Genomic DNA, 14,593 nt, shown 5'->3' with positions numbered 1-14,593 from the left:
TAATACTCATATCCTATCTTCTGTATCTGGCTCCAGTGCTGCAGTGCAGAATGTAATACTCCCATCCTATCCCTGTATCTGGGTCCAGTGCTGCAGTGCAGAAAGTAATACTCCCATCCTATCCTCTGTATCAGGCTCCAGTGCAGAATGTAATACTCCCATCCTATCGCTGTATCTGGCTCCAGTGCTGCGGTGCAGAATGTAATACTTTCATCCTATCCACTGTATCTGGCTCTTGTGCAGAATGTAATACTCCCATCCTATCCCCTGTATCTGGCTCCAGTGCAGAATGTAATACTCCCATCCTATACATGTATCTGGGTCCAGTGCTGCAGTGCAGAATGTAATACTCCCATCCTATCCTCTGTATCTGGCTCCAGTGCTGCAGTGCAGAATGTAATACTCCAATCCTATCCTCTGTATCTGGCTCCAGTGCAGAATGTAATACTCCCATCCTATCCCTGTATCTGGCTCCAGTGCTGCAGTTCAGAATGTAATACTCCCAACCTATCCCCTGTATCTGGCTCCAGTGCAGAATGTAATACTCCCATCCTATCCTCTGTATCTGGCTGCAGTGCAGAATGTAATACTCCCATCCTATCCCCTGTATCTGGCTCCAGAACAGAATGTAATACTCATATCCTATCTTCTGTATCTGGCTCCAGTGCTGCAGTGCAGAATGTAATACTCCCATCCTATCCCTGTATCTGGGTCCAGTGCTGCAGTGCAGAAAGTAATACTCCCATCCTATCCTCTGTATCAGGCTCCAGTGCAGAATGTAATACTCCCATCCTATCCCTGTATCTGGCTCCAGTGCTGCAGTGCAGAATGTAATACTTTCATCCTATCCACTGTATCTGGCTCTAGTGCAGAATGTAATACTCCCATCCTATCCCCTGTATCTGGCTCCAGTGCAGAATGTAATACTCCCATCCTATACATGTATCTGGGTCCAGTGCTGCAGTGCAGAATGTAATACTCCCATCCTATCCTCTGTATCTGGCTCCAGTGCTGCAGTGCAGAATGTAATACTCCAATCCTATCTTCTGTATCTGGCTCCAGTGTTGAATGTAATACTCCCATCCTATCCCTGTATCTGGCTCCAGTGCTGCAGTGCAGAATGTAATACTCCCATCCTATCCCCTGTATCTGGCTCCAGTGCAGAATGTAATACTCCCATCCTATCCCCTGTTTCTGGCTTCAGTGCAGAATGTAATACTCCCATCCTATCCCCTGTATCTGGCTCAAGTGCAGATTGTAATACTCCCATCCTGTCCTCTGTATCTGGCTCCAGTGCAGCAGTGCAGAATGTAATACTCCCATCTTATCCCCTGTATCTGGCTCCAGTGCTGCAGTGCATAATGTAATACTCCCATCCTATCCCCTGTATCTGCCTCCAGTGCATAATGTAGTACTCCCATCCTATCCCCTGTATCTGGCTTTAGTGCTGCAGTGCAAAATGTGATACTCCCATCCTATCCCCTGTATCTGGCTCCAGTGCTGCAGTGCAGAATGTGGTACTCCCATCCTATCCCCTGTATCTGGCTCCAGTGCTGCAGTGCAGAATGTGGTACTCCCATACTATCCCCTGTATCTGGCTCCAGTGCTGCAGTGCAGAATGTGGTACTCCCATCCTATCCCCTGTATCTGGCTCCAGTGCAGAATGTAATACTCCCATCCTATCCCCTGTATCTGGCTCCAGTGCAGATTGTAATACTCCCATCCTATCCTCTGTATCTGGCTCCAGTGCAGAATGTAATACTCCCATCCTATCCCTGTATCTGGGTCCAGTGCTGCAGTGCAGAATGTAATACTCCCATCATATCCCCTGTATCTGGCTCCAGTGCTGCAGTGCATAATGTAATACTCCCATCCTATCCCCTGTATCTGCCTCCAGTGCATAATGTAATACTCCCATCCTATCCCCTGTATCTGGCTTCAGTGCTGCAGTGCAGAATGTGGTACTCCCATCCTATCCCCTGTATCTGGCTCCAGTGCTGCAGTGCAGAATGTGGTACTCCCATCCTATCCCCTGTATCTGGCTCCAGTGCTGCAGTGCAGAATGTGGTACTCCCATCCTAACCCCTGTATCTTGTCTCCAGTGCTGCAGTGCAGAGATTAATACCCCGTGCAAACCACAATACCACTTGTAACCCCCCTCAGGCTCCAGCGTTGCAGCCTCCGCCAGGTCCCTCCTCCTGCAGAGCGATTAAGAGATGAGAAGAAGGGAATGAGTGAGGCTGGAGAGGAGGGAGGGGGAGGCAGGAGAGGGCGGGGGGAATTCTTCTAATCCCGGCTCTGAGATGATGGAAAGCAGCCCCGGGCTGACTCCTGTATCTCTGCCCTGAGCTGGACCACTTGGGAGGCTGGGAGCTGCCCGGACAGCAGGGACCACTGAGGATTAGCAGGTAAGTACTGCTGACAGCAACCATGAGGGACTGCTGGTGGGAGAGCTGACAGGGACTGCTGGTGGGAGAGCTGTCAGGGACTGCTGGTTGGAGAACTGACAGGGACTATCGGAGGAGAGCAGGTAGGTAATGCCGATGGAGAGCCAACAGGGACTGTTAATATAGAGAAAGTAGGGACTACCGACAGAGAGTAAGTAGGAACTGCTGATAAAGAACAGACAGGTATTGCCGATAGAAAGTAGGGATAGCTGATAGACAGCAGATAGGGAAAAAAATAGGTACTGTTGATAGAGAGCTGTTAGGGACTGCTGTTGAAGAGAAAACAGGGACTGCTGGTGCAGAGTAAAGAGGATGTTGGTGGACAGCAAGAAGGGAGTACTGGTAGAAAGTAGACAGGGACTGGTGCTGGAGATGTAATGGGGACTGCTGGCAAGATGTGCCCACACTAGAGCAGTATGTGCCACATAGTGAGGCTGTAAGATGAGCAGTGAGTGACAGATCATTTAGTGGGTGACAGTGTTACATAATGCAGTGTGTGATGTACAATGTAAGGGTGCAGTGCACATGTGTGTCACAGACTAGCACTGTGCAGGATGACACGTTGTATCTATGCAGTGAATGATGTGTTTGCCGGGGATCCCAGCGCTATGATGAACGGTGTGTGGTGGATGCACAAAGCCTTTGAGTACAAAAGCAAAGGAGAGGGACTGCGAAAATGAGCAATAGCATCACTGTCCACTGACAGCCGCAGGTTAATGAGTGGTGTATACAATGAATGTAAACAGACATGAACACGTGTGCACAGCCTCATGGACAGAAATTATGTAAATGTCTGCAAATCATTAACCCAATAGTGCACAAAATATTTTTTAGGCAGGTCAAGGTGGGCATTTAGGTACATGGGGGGTGGGGGGCAGGGGTGAAAGCTCCTCGCACTACAATGCATTGGTTTTGGAGCAGTATGGGGGTATTTACATGAGCAGAAATTTGCCCCGGCCAGTAGGGGGAGTTGGATCGGGCTAATGTGTTTCTCTGTAGTTGCAGAATTTTAGGTCTTGTCCTATACTGTCAATGAAACATGTTTGGCTCCTTCCAGTTTCACTAGACAGGTGCATGTAGTAAAGTCTGCCCAATGTCCGCTCATCCTAATGTATAGGGTTTTAGGAGAAAAATAGCAAAGCTGCTGTTATGAAAGGTCTGGTAGTAAAGTGGTCGGAGGGTGGACTTTGATGTGGTGTTTACACTTTTGCACTTTTTCGATTTTTCTGTCTCTGTAACACTAGGTAATTTGTAGAGGTGTCTCCTGGGAGCAGAGAATAGCTGTGTTTCTTGAGGTGAGCTGTGTATAGGTACAGGGGGCAAACCAGAACGATTTGTGGGGCAAATTGATCGCGCTTCCTAGATGAGGTCCACAGTGCGCAAACAATTATCCTGAAGTCAGGAGCTGTATAAACAGATCTGAGAGCCAGTGATTGAGTGAATTAATATTTGTCTATCTATCTATCTCATATCTATCTATCTAATATCTATCTATCTAGTTTATATCTCATATCTATCTATCTATCTAGTATCTATCTCATATCTATCTATCTATCCTCATATCTATCTATTTATCTAGTATCTATCTCATATCTATCTATCTATCTATCTATCTATCTATCTATCTATCTATCTGTCTGTCTGTCTGTCTATCTAGTATCTATCTCATATCTATCTATCTATCTATCTATCTATCTATTTATCTAGTATCTATCTATCTATCTGTCTGTCTATCTATCTAGTATCTATCTATCTGTCTGTCTATCTATCTATCTGTCTATCGCATATCTATCTATCTATCTATATCATATCTATCTATCTATCTCATATCTATCTATCTATCTATCTCATATCTATCTATCTATCTATCTATCTATCTATCTATCTATCTATCTATCTAGTATCTCTCTATCTATCTGTCTGTCTGTTTGTCTATCTATCTATCTATCCATCTATCTCTAGGTCTGTACGGAGGTTTGGTAAAACAGGTATCGGTTACAGGGTTACAGCACAGGAACATAACTGGAGACAGCGTAAGAGCCGTGCACACAAGAGCTTACGCTCTAATACACAGTTAGGAGTAGAGATATAGTAAAGCATATTCATGATGATGGTGGACCATTGAGATCGGTTTGTACCTGAATACGTACGGGCGTTGTGCAATTTCTGTCCGATTTTTAAAAAAACGCAAATTGCGTTCACTTTGCGTTCCTTGATGAATCAAGCCCAGCGTGTGTACTAGAGAAATTGAACTTAGCCTTCATGCAGTAAAATTGTTCTTTATATCTATCACCACTGGCCAGAGACTATGCTGTATTGAGGCGTCCAGGATCTCTTGGAAGCATCAAGCGATCATCTCGCGTGCAATCTTGGGTTGCTTTCTTCGCACAGACACGTATCTCTGCCGCCGAGCCCCGTACCCAATCGCGCTAAATATTGCGAAGTAGTAGAAGGCTTCTATCCCCTTTAAGACTTGTTAGTTGTGGTATTATATTGATATGGTATATAATCTACAATTTGTATGTAGCGTTTATAAGTAATTGCACACATTATGCCGAGGAAATAGCTGTTTTCTAAATAGGGTGTAATTTTTAGAAACTGTGATTATCGACTATTCAGCCTCATTAGCGCAGCTAATCAAGGTTTCATCGTACTTGTAGCAAATTAGCCAGCTGGTGTGGACAAGAGTGTGAATGAGAGTAAAACTGCCTTCGCCTCTGGGCTGTAATCAAACTGATTTGACACCTACTTCATTACTATGATATGAATAATACCTTCTCCCTAGTTCTTTAACTACATATCCCACCCTTACCTCAATTTAAATATAATATAAAAGCAACTCCTTCTTCACAGCTATATTAGGGGGCTTTTATGGAGCCCTACACCATGATGAACCGGCTTTTCCCATATGGGGACCGAGGTTTGGGCAAATTAATCAAGGTCCGAAAAGCTTAGATTTTATGGAACTTACCCTGATGGTTGGCCATTCAATCCTATAGGGAGAACATGGCGGTAGATGGGTGTTCTGCTCCACCTCCACAGCCTTCCTGGTCTCCCCTTGCGTTACGTGAATGACACGTACGTACGCGCAGTAACGACTCCGGGTCAGAAATAAAAATTGCAAAAAATATCAGAAATTAGAAAATAGCGCATGCTGGGCCTGATTCATTGAGGAAAGTAAAGCAAAACAAAAGAGTAACTTTTCATCTTGGCAAAACCAAGAACATTGTTAGTCAACGGTATAATAGAGTAGCAAATGGCAAGCCATTTTTTTTCCAGAAATGCTGGCTCGTTTTAATAACTTACCATCTGACGCCTCCGTCTTTGTCGTCGACCCCTCCCCTATGCCATGCTTGCCAACTTTTACTTGTTGGCTTCAGGGAGATCCACGGGGAGGTGGGCGTGCGGGGGCGGGGCTTGACAAATCGCATCATTTTGGCACCACCCCCTAAACGATTGTCACAATGTTGGCCAATTACCGCAGGGGGCGGGGCTAAGATGTCACAATATTTGCATCATTAAGTCCCATCCCCTGCCACTTATCTATTGCGAGGGCGAGAACCGGGAGGTTGCCCTGCTCTCATGGTAGCCCGGGAGGTCTCCCAGAAATGCGGGAGTCTCCCGGACATTCCGGGTGAGTAGGCAACTATGCGTTAAAGAAAAGCAGCTAATGAATCTCTAGAGACTGAAGTGTCTTTTACATTTCTGTCTCCATTACTGAAGTCATGTTGTCTTACCTGTCAGTTTTTGATTAAATCTTGGTCTCCATGAAAATGGCCACCTCCATAGGCATCAATACATGGACATAGGACACAATTTCTGAACTGTGTCATCATGCCACAGATGGCGAAGCCAACCACGTCTTGTACTGGCTCAGCATCAGGGAGAATGCCAGACTCTTCAGGGAGTGAGGGAGATCACCCCTATTTCAGGGAGTCTCCCTGACATTCAGGGAGAGATGGCAAGTGTGCTCTGTGCAAATGAGAAGTAGGTTGGAAGCAAAGAAACATTCACTTGCATAACATATTACTTCAATAAACAACAGTAAATTATGTATGTAAATGTGTAATAGAAGGAGAGCTGATTTAGCTGCATGGATATTATTTTTTTAAATTGCACTTTTAAATTAAACGTTTCGAGGAGCTTCTAAAGGCTTCCCCTTGTCTTTCAGGATCTGTGAGGATCTATATCAGCAAAGCTATGATTGACAAGTTTGCTTATACAGCATTTCTTTGAGTGCATTTCCAGAGCACTATGCTGTAGTTTATAGCAGTCATCAAGAATACAGTCTGGGGGTCATTTACTGAATAAAATATAGGAGCGAACAACACAATGGCATTTAAACTTTCCACAATGCGCATGAAGAGGTAATGCCCTATTTCATACTGTCACGGCCTGTTTCAGAGGATCGTACATCGCACTATATCATATCTGGATCTTCTCCTTAATTCAGCCCCGTTTGTTTCCTAAAAACGTTTGACCCTCAGTTATATATAAAAACAATGCCCCAAGACACATCAGAGGCATTTAGTTGAGAGTTGGGGCAAGGACCACATCCACGGTGCTTGGATCATACTCAGGGAGTAGGTCTCCGCGGATTGCTGCGGTATAAGAATGCTGATTAGAACATTCTATTTCTATTAGAACATTCTAAACTGCAAAATAACAAGACAAAGCCAGACACGTTATTGTGGATATCCTGAATTCTATCCGGAATTTCCACGCCCAACTCTTTCAGTCCAGGACTCCAAACCCATATGGCACAGGTATTTACTTGTTCCGGCATATTCATCATTTTCCGGTAACTAAGACAGTCACCTTTTCTGGAAACAAATTGCCACCTGCCTATTTGTAATGTGTTTCTCCACTGTAAATTAAATTTGGGACCAATTTTACTGGCCAGGACAGTAAAAGACCAGCCAGGTGGAAGCCCTAGTTGTGACTCTTGTGAAGTAAGAAGACATGGTGTTAGCAGTGCAGTATTTCCTTCCCCTCCCCTCCATAATGCTGCATGTATTATATAACCACCAACTCCTTACATTAAACACAAGGAGCTATGGGCTAGATTTACTTAAAAAGACTTGGGGGTATATTTACTAAACTGCGGGTTTGAAAAAGCGGAGATGTTTCCTATAGCAACCAATCAGATTCTAGCTGTCATTTTGTAGAATGTACTAAATAAATAACAGCTAGAATCTGATTGGTTGCTATAGGCAACATCTCCACTTTTTCAAACCTGCAGTTTAGTAAATATACCCCCTAGAAATCTGTCTGCAGCTAACAACCTATTAAGAACCTTAAGGCGGTGCAGGATGACTTTATAAATGCCTCAGGCCCTGCAAAATTTGCATCAACTTAAGAATGAAATGCAAGCAGCAAATGGAGCCCTGGATGTGGCACTAGATGTTATTTCATATTAATCTGTCTGTGGCACAATGAGAGCATTCTTCTCTGCAGCATAATTTGTAGATGGGACCCAGGTGGTTGTAGAACTGATCCTGTGTAATGTAACTCAACTCTTTTTGCAGAGTGGAGCTGGCTGTGCACCCCTCCGCACAGTAAGTGTGCACTCTGCACCCCCGTATTACATGTCAGTAACCTTTCTTATCTTCTCCAAACTAATACACAGTTCTCCCTGGAACTCCGGTTATTACAGCCAGTAAATCATTGTCAGAGCCTCCGCTCTGTATCTTGAGTGACAGTCCCTCCTTTTGTGTCCATCTCCTGATCACATCACTTCCCGGGGATGACAGATCCTAGGCAGCTGAAATGGAATGGGATTATTCAGACAGGGCAAGGCATCTTTAGAGAGATAGTCGTTCATACTCTGCTGTATTCTCACATTCTTCACACACTTCAGTTTTGCACGGGAAACAGGACTCATAGATTTAAGGGGTTTAAAATAAATTTAATTTAGTGAGTATGTTTAACCTAAATTCCTATGTACCCTATGGATAACATGTAGGCATTATGCAAATTAGAAGTATGTTTCTTAATGTCTGTGTATTCAGGGGCGCACGGAGGAGTTGTCAGGGGGGGTTTCCTCCACCCCCGTAAAAAATTAATAATCTAGAGACCTGCCGCGCATGCGCGGCAGCGCCGTTTCGCCTGCACTGTAGTATACAGCAGCCGCGGCGCTGTCAAAGAATCGTCGGCGGCGGTGCTGTGTATACAATACAGCACCGCCACGGACGCTTCTTAGACAGCGCCGCGGCTGCTGAATACTATAGTAGGGCACTTTTTAGCGGAGGGGGGGTGGGTTTCTGGAGACCCAGAAACCCCCCCTGTGTGCGCCACTGGTATTAGAATGCATCGTGTGTTCTGTGTCCTAATTTCTGTGCATTAGGAGGAGGTGAGAGGTCTGTGTCCTGATGTCTGTATATTAGGAGGAGGGGAGAGGTCTGTGTCCTGATGTCTGTGTATTAGGAAGAGGTGAGAGGTCTATGTCCTGATATCTGTGTATTAGGAAGAGGTGAGAGGTCAGTGTGTCCTGATGTGTGTGTATTAGGAGGAGTAGAGAGGTCTGTGTCCTGATGTCTGTGTATTAGGAAGAGATGAGAGGTCAGTGTGTCCTGATGTCTGTGTATTAGGAGGAGGGGAAAGGTCTGTGTCCTGATGTCTGTGTATTAAGTTTGAGCATTATTCAGTTGCCCTGGTGTGGTAAGGGTTAAGGTCTAATTTCTTTCCACGACGTTAATCATACTTGCCAACTCTCCCGGAATGTCCGGGAGACTCCCAAAATCCGGGTAGGTCTCCCGGGAGAGCAGGCACGTATTCCGCATACTGTAATTTACTCACCAAAATGACACAATTCGTGGTGAATCGCGTCATTTTGGCCCTGCGCCAAAATGACGTGTTTCACCGCACCCCGCCACCTGCCCAGGATCTCCCGGAAATTCACTATTCAAAGATTGGCAAGTATGACATTAATGACAGGATGGCAATGCCAGAACTGGTATTGCGGCTGTACTTGTTACATATGCGACGCACGTGGAAGACATCGCCAGTGAAATCATGCTGCGGACAGGGGCTATTGCCGACGTATAACCATTTCATGGATTGGTCGAAACACTTAAAACTCTATATGCTCTATATGTACTTGGAGGGGATATATAACGCACACGTATGACCTATAATCTGTGTAGAATGAGGACACATGTGAAACGCATATTGCTGCATACTCTCGCTTTTGCATATCTTTTTATCTGACTTATTTTCTAATTTTGTCAACAGAACAGAGTCAGCCAAACTGACTACAGATTGTGTGGGAGAATAACACAGGATGCAGGCAGATAATCCAAGCAGCAGAGAATCTGGAAGGAGATAGAGACAACAAGTAGACCTCAAGGATGGTTCTCTTCGCTGCAGCTGCGGAGTTCGGCTTTTACGTCCATAATACAGCACCGGTAGACTGCATGTTGTCCACCCTGTTCTGGTTTTACTGAACTTGGGAGCTCCAAACAGGATTGATGAGCTGAGCACCTTCCTGGGATCCATTGTTCATCTTGGCGTCATCTTTGAATATTCACTTCTTTGGCTTCTTGGACTGGAATTATAAATCCATTCTACCACTCCGCTGTGTTTTCTTCTGTCAGCTCCACCTTTTCATGGTCACGTTCTGGACCCAAACACTGGACTTGTGGCTACTGAAGACTCGGCCATTTAAAGATGGCGGCTGGAGTGGCTACGTGGCTGCCCTTTGCTCGCGCGGCGGCAGTGGGATGGCTTCCTCTGGCAAAGAGGCAGATGCCCAAGCCTCCCAGTGACAAAAGAAAGAGAAATGATGAAATACTTGTGGTGAATGTAAGTGGAAGGAAGTTTCAGACTTGGAGAAACACGTTGGACCGGTACCCAGACACGTTGTTAGGCAGCACAGAGAAAGAATTCTTCTTCAACCAAGAGACGCAGGAATATTTTTTTGACCGTGATCCAGAGATGTTTAGACACATCTTAAACTTCTACCGGACAGGCAAACTTCATTACCCTCGCCATGAATGCATCCAGGCCTTCGACGAAGAGTTGTCATTCTATGGCATCATACCTGAGATCATTGGAGATTGTTGTCTAGAAGAATATCGTGACCGCAAAAAAGAGAACCTGGAGAGGCTAGCGGAGGACGTCGAAGCCGAAACTGCTAACGATGCCCCTCTGCCCCCCGACAGTACCTTCCGTCAGCGACTGTGGAGAGCCTTTGAAAACCCTCACACCAGCACAATGGCCCTAGTCTTCTACTACGTCACTGGCTTCTTTATTGCTGTGTCAGTGATAGCCAATGTGGTGGAGACAGTGCCTTGCCGCCCACCCGCTGGGCGCCTTAAGGAGCTGCCATGTGGGGAAAAGTATGTCTTAGCCTTTGACTGTATGGATACAGCCTGTGTCCTTATATTCACCTTTGAGTACCTCATGCGGCTATTCGCCGCCCCAAGCCGTTGTAAGTTTATGCGTAGTGTTATGAGCATCATTGACGTTGTGGCCATAATGCCCTACTACATTGGCCTGGTCATGCCAGACAACGAGAATGTGAGTGGTGCCTTCGTCACGTTACGTGTTTTCCGTGTCTTCCGGATCTTCAAATTCTCCCGACACTCCCAGGGACTGCGGATCCTTGGGTACACCTTGAAGAGTTGTGCCTCGGAGCTTGGCTTCCTCCTCTTCTCCCTCACCATGGCCATCATCATCTTTGCCACCGTCATGTTCTATGCGGAGAAAGGAACGAGCAAGACAAAGTTCACCAGCATTCCGGCTGCCTTCTGGTACACCATCGTTACCATGACAACACTAGGGTGAGTCGTGTGATCTCTTGTTTGACATGAAGGATATCATTGTTACTATGCCAACTTGGGAGTGAGTCATGTGATCTCCTATTTCCCCATGAAAAAATACCATGGTTACTATTACAATTCTAGGACGAGTCACGCACTACCATAAAGATGTTTCTCATAAAACAATTATAAGTCAACCGTATAACAAAACACGTGCGCAACAAAAGCCTTCCACAGAGTTTCTTTTTGTTAACTGACCTTTATTATTTACTTATTTATGTAGATATATATCTTGATGTGGCAGACTTTCACAAATGGATGAGACTTGTTCCCTTTCCGTAGATAATTATGGGCAATGTTACTTTTGATACAGGATGATTATAGGATTAAATATACCCTTCCCCATTGGTAATAAAAGCTAGCCACGTGTATTGTTATAGATCATCCTCTGGCAATTCTAGCGCATTGCTAACAGTGAACATCAGTGTGGGGTAGTAATGACATTAAGGGACTTCTAGTAATGACAGTGGTCTCCGAAATGATAGACACAGGGCCTGATTCATCATCATCACCATTTATTTATATAGCGCCACTGATTCCGCAGCGCTGTACAGAGAACTCACTCACATCAGTCCCTGCCCCATTGGAGCTTACAGTCTAAACTCCCTAACAGAGAGAGAGAGAGAGAGAGACTAGGGTCAATTTTGATAGCAGCCAATTAACCTACCAGTATGTTTTTGGAGTGTGGGAGGAAACCGGAGCACCCGGAGGAAACCCACGGAAACACGGAGAGAACATACAAACTCCACACAGATAAGGCCATGGTCGGGAATTGAACTCATAACCCCAGTGCTGTGAGGCAGAAGTGCTAACCACTTAGCCACTGTGCTGCCCAAACGCTACTTGCACATAAGTTGTGTGTTTAAAAAGCGCATGCAACTTGATCGTACTTCCGGCTGTATTCAAATCCGAGTGTATCTCACAATGGGTGTAACTACGCTCTGCCGAAACAGCACTTGCCGTATGTAGACACACAGAACAGATTGCAGTATACGCACGGGCGTAAGTACAATAAAAGTTTCCATCAGAATGCAGTTTTATTTTTATCAAGTTTTAAAACAACAACTGTTAACAGTATAATCATTTATATAAATATTTATTTTTAATTGTAACATTTTTACTTTTTTTTTCAATATATTGCATACACATGTTTTGTGATTGCTAGTGGTACACACGTGTACTTTTAACGCAACGTCTATGCTGTGTCAGTCATCATGTCAAGCAAAATACATAGGAGTGAAAACAAATGTACATACGACAAACACAGGACTTGAATCAGACCAGTCTGCTTTGGAACCTCTGAAAGGACGCGGCCGACGTTAATACGCTCCTTCCCTTCCCCGCTCCCATTTTCAAGTTGTAAGTGTCAGTTGTGTTTAGACATAAAATTGCGCTCATTGGCGTAATATCTTTTTCGGGGCATGCGCAGAGCTACTTCACGCAACTTTATGTCACGCCTGCGCAATGCCACCTTTGTGATAGTAACAGGAGTTTTTAGGTAAGTAAAGTAATAGTAGTGGAAGCCTCATATCAGACGAGCTGTCCCGGGATGATTTTTTTTGCTAATTAGGCCAGAAAAAATCATCTGTCACTGTTGCGATGACATTACAATAATATTTTTTCTGTGCGTTCTCCTGTGACTTTAAGTCCCACATATGTTATGGACGTATCCTGGTATGTCTTGTCTGTCAGAGCAGAGCGCACCTAGACCCGTATTCAACAAGAGACATTTTTTCAGATCCCCCCTTTATAAACACGAACATGCATATGCGGAATTATGTATGTATGCCCAAATTACATGCTTTTAATAAAAAAAAGCAATTTACTTTCGTTTTGTGTTCATTAATTAATCACACCATGCCAGTCTGGCTGCGCTGTATACACATGGAGTAATACTGTATATAATGTCTGGCTGTGCTGTATACACATGGAGTAATACTGTATATAATGTCTGGCTGTGCTGTATATACATGGAGTAATACTGTATACAATGTCTGGCTGTGCTGTATATACATGATGTAATACTGTATAGAATGTCTAGCTGTGCTGTATATACATGATGTAATACTGTATACAATGTCTGGCTGTGCTGTATATACATGATGTAATACTGTATACAATGTCTGGCTGTGCTGTATATACATGATGTAATACTGTATACAATGTCTGGCTGTGCTGTATACACATGATGTAATACTGTATACAATGTCTGGCTGTGCTGTATATACATGATGTAATACTGTATACAATGTCTAGCTGTGCTGTATATACATGATGTAATACTGTATACAATGTCTGGCTGTGCTGTATATACATGATGTAATACTGTATACAATGTCTGGCTGTGCTGTATATACATGATGTAATACTGTATACAATGTCTGGCTGTGCTGTATACACATGATGTAATACTGTATACAATGTCTGGCTGTGCTGTATATACATGATGTAATACTGTATACAATGTCTGGCTGTGCTGTATATACATGATGTAATACTGTATATAATGTCTGGCTGTGCTGAATATACATGATGTAATACTGTATATAATGTCTGTCTGTGCTGTATATACATGATGTAATACTGTATACAATGTCTGGCTGTGCTGTATATACATGATGTAATACTGTATATAATGTCTGGCTGTGCTGTATATACATGATGTAATACTGTATAGAATGTCTGGCTGTGCTGTATATACATATGGGGTAATATAGTATAGAATGTCTGGCTGTGCTGTATATACATGATGTAATACTGTATATAATGTCTGGCTGTGCTGTATACACATGATGTAATACTGTATATAATGTCTGGCTGTGCTGTATATACATGATGTAATACTGTATATAATGTCTGGCTGTGCTGTATACACATGATGTAATACTGTATACAATGTCTGGCTGTGCTGTATATACATGATGTAATACTGTATAGAATGTCTGGCTGTGCTGTATATACATGATGTAATACTGTATATAATGTCTGGCTGTGCTATATAAACATGATGTAATACTGTATATAATGTCTGGCTGTTCTGTATATACATGATGTAATACTGTATACAATGTCTGGCTGTGCTGTATACACATGATGTAATACTGTATATAATGTCTGGCTGTGCTGTATATACATGATGTAATACTGTATAGAATGTCTGGCTGTGCTGTATATACATGATGTAATACTGTATATAATGTCTGGATGTGCTGTATATACATGATGTAATACTGTATATAATGTCTGGCTGTGCTGTATACACATGATGTAATACTGTATAGAATGTCTGGCTGTGCTGTATACACATGATGTAATACTGTATAG

General features: G+C 43.8%; 1 protein-coding gene across 1 annotated transcript in view; it reads left to right on the top strand.

The window, feature by feature from the left end:
- Positions 1 to 2,286: 2,286 nt before the first annotated feature.
- KCND1 (potassium voltage-gated channel subfamily D member 1) overlaps positions 2,287 to 14,593 on the top strand; it is a 66,427-nt gene continuing 54,120 nt past the window's right edge. The window contains exons 1-2 of the mRNA XM_075185533.1: positions 2,287 to 2,408; positions 9,681 to 11,230. Of these exons, the coding sequence (XP_075041634.1) occupies positions 10,116 to 11,230 (1,115 nt within the window). The 5' untranslated portion in view covers positions 2,287 to 2,408; positions 9,681 to 10,115. The remainder of the gene's footprint in view (positions 2,409 to 9,680; positions 11,231 to 14,593) is intronic.

This window comes from Mixophyes fleayi, chromosome 9 (genome assembly GCF_038048845.1).
Source record: "Mixophyes fleayi isolate aMixFle1 chromosome 9, aMixFle1.hap1, whole genome shotgun sequence".
NCBI lineage: Eukaryota > Metazoa > Chordata > Amphibia > Anura > Limnodynastidae > Mixophyes > Mixophyes fleayi.
The sequence above is the reverse complement of the archived record's forward strand: the minus strand, read 5'-3'. Positions and strand labels throughout refer to the sequence as shown.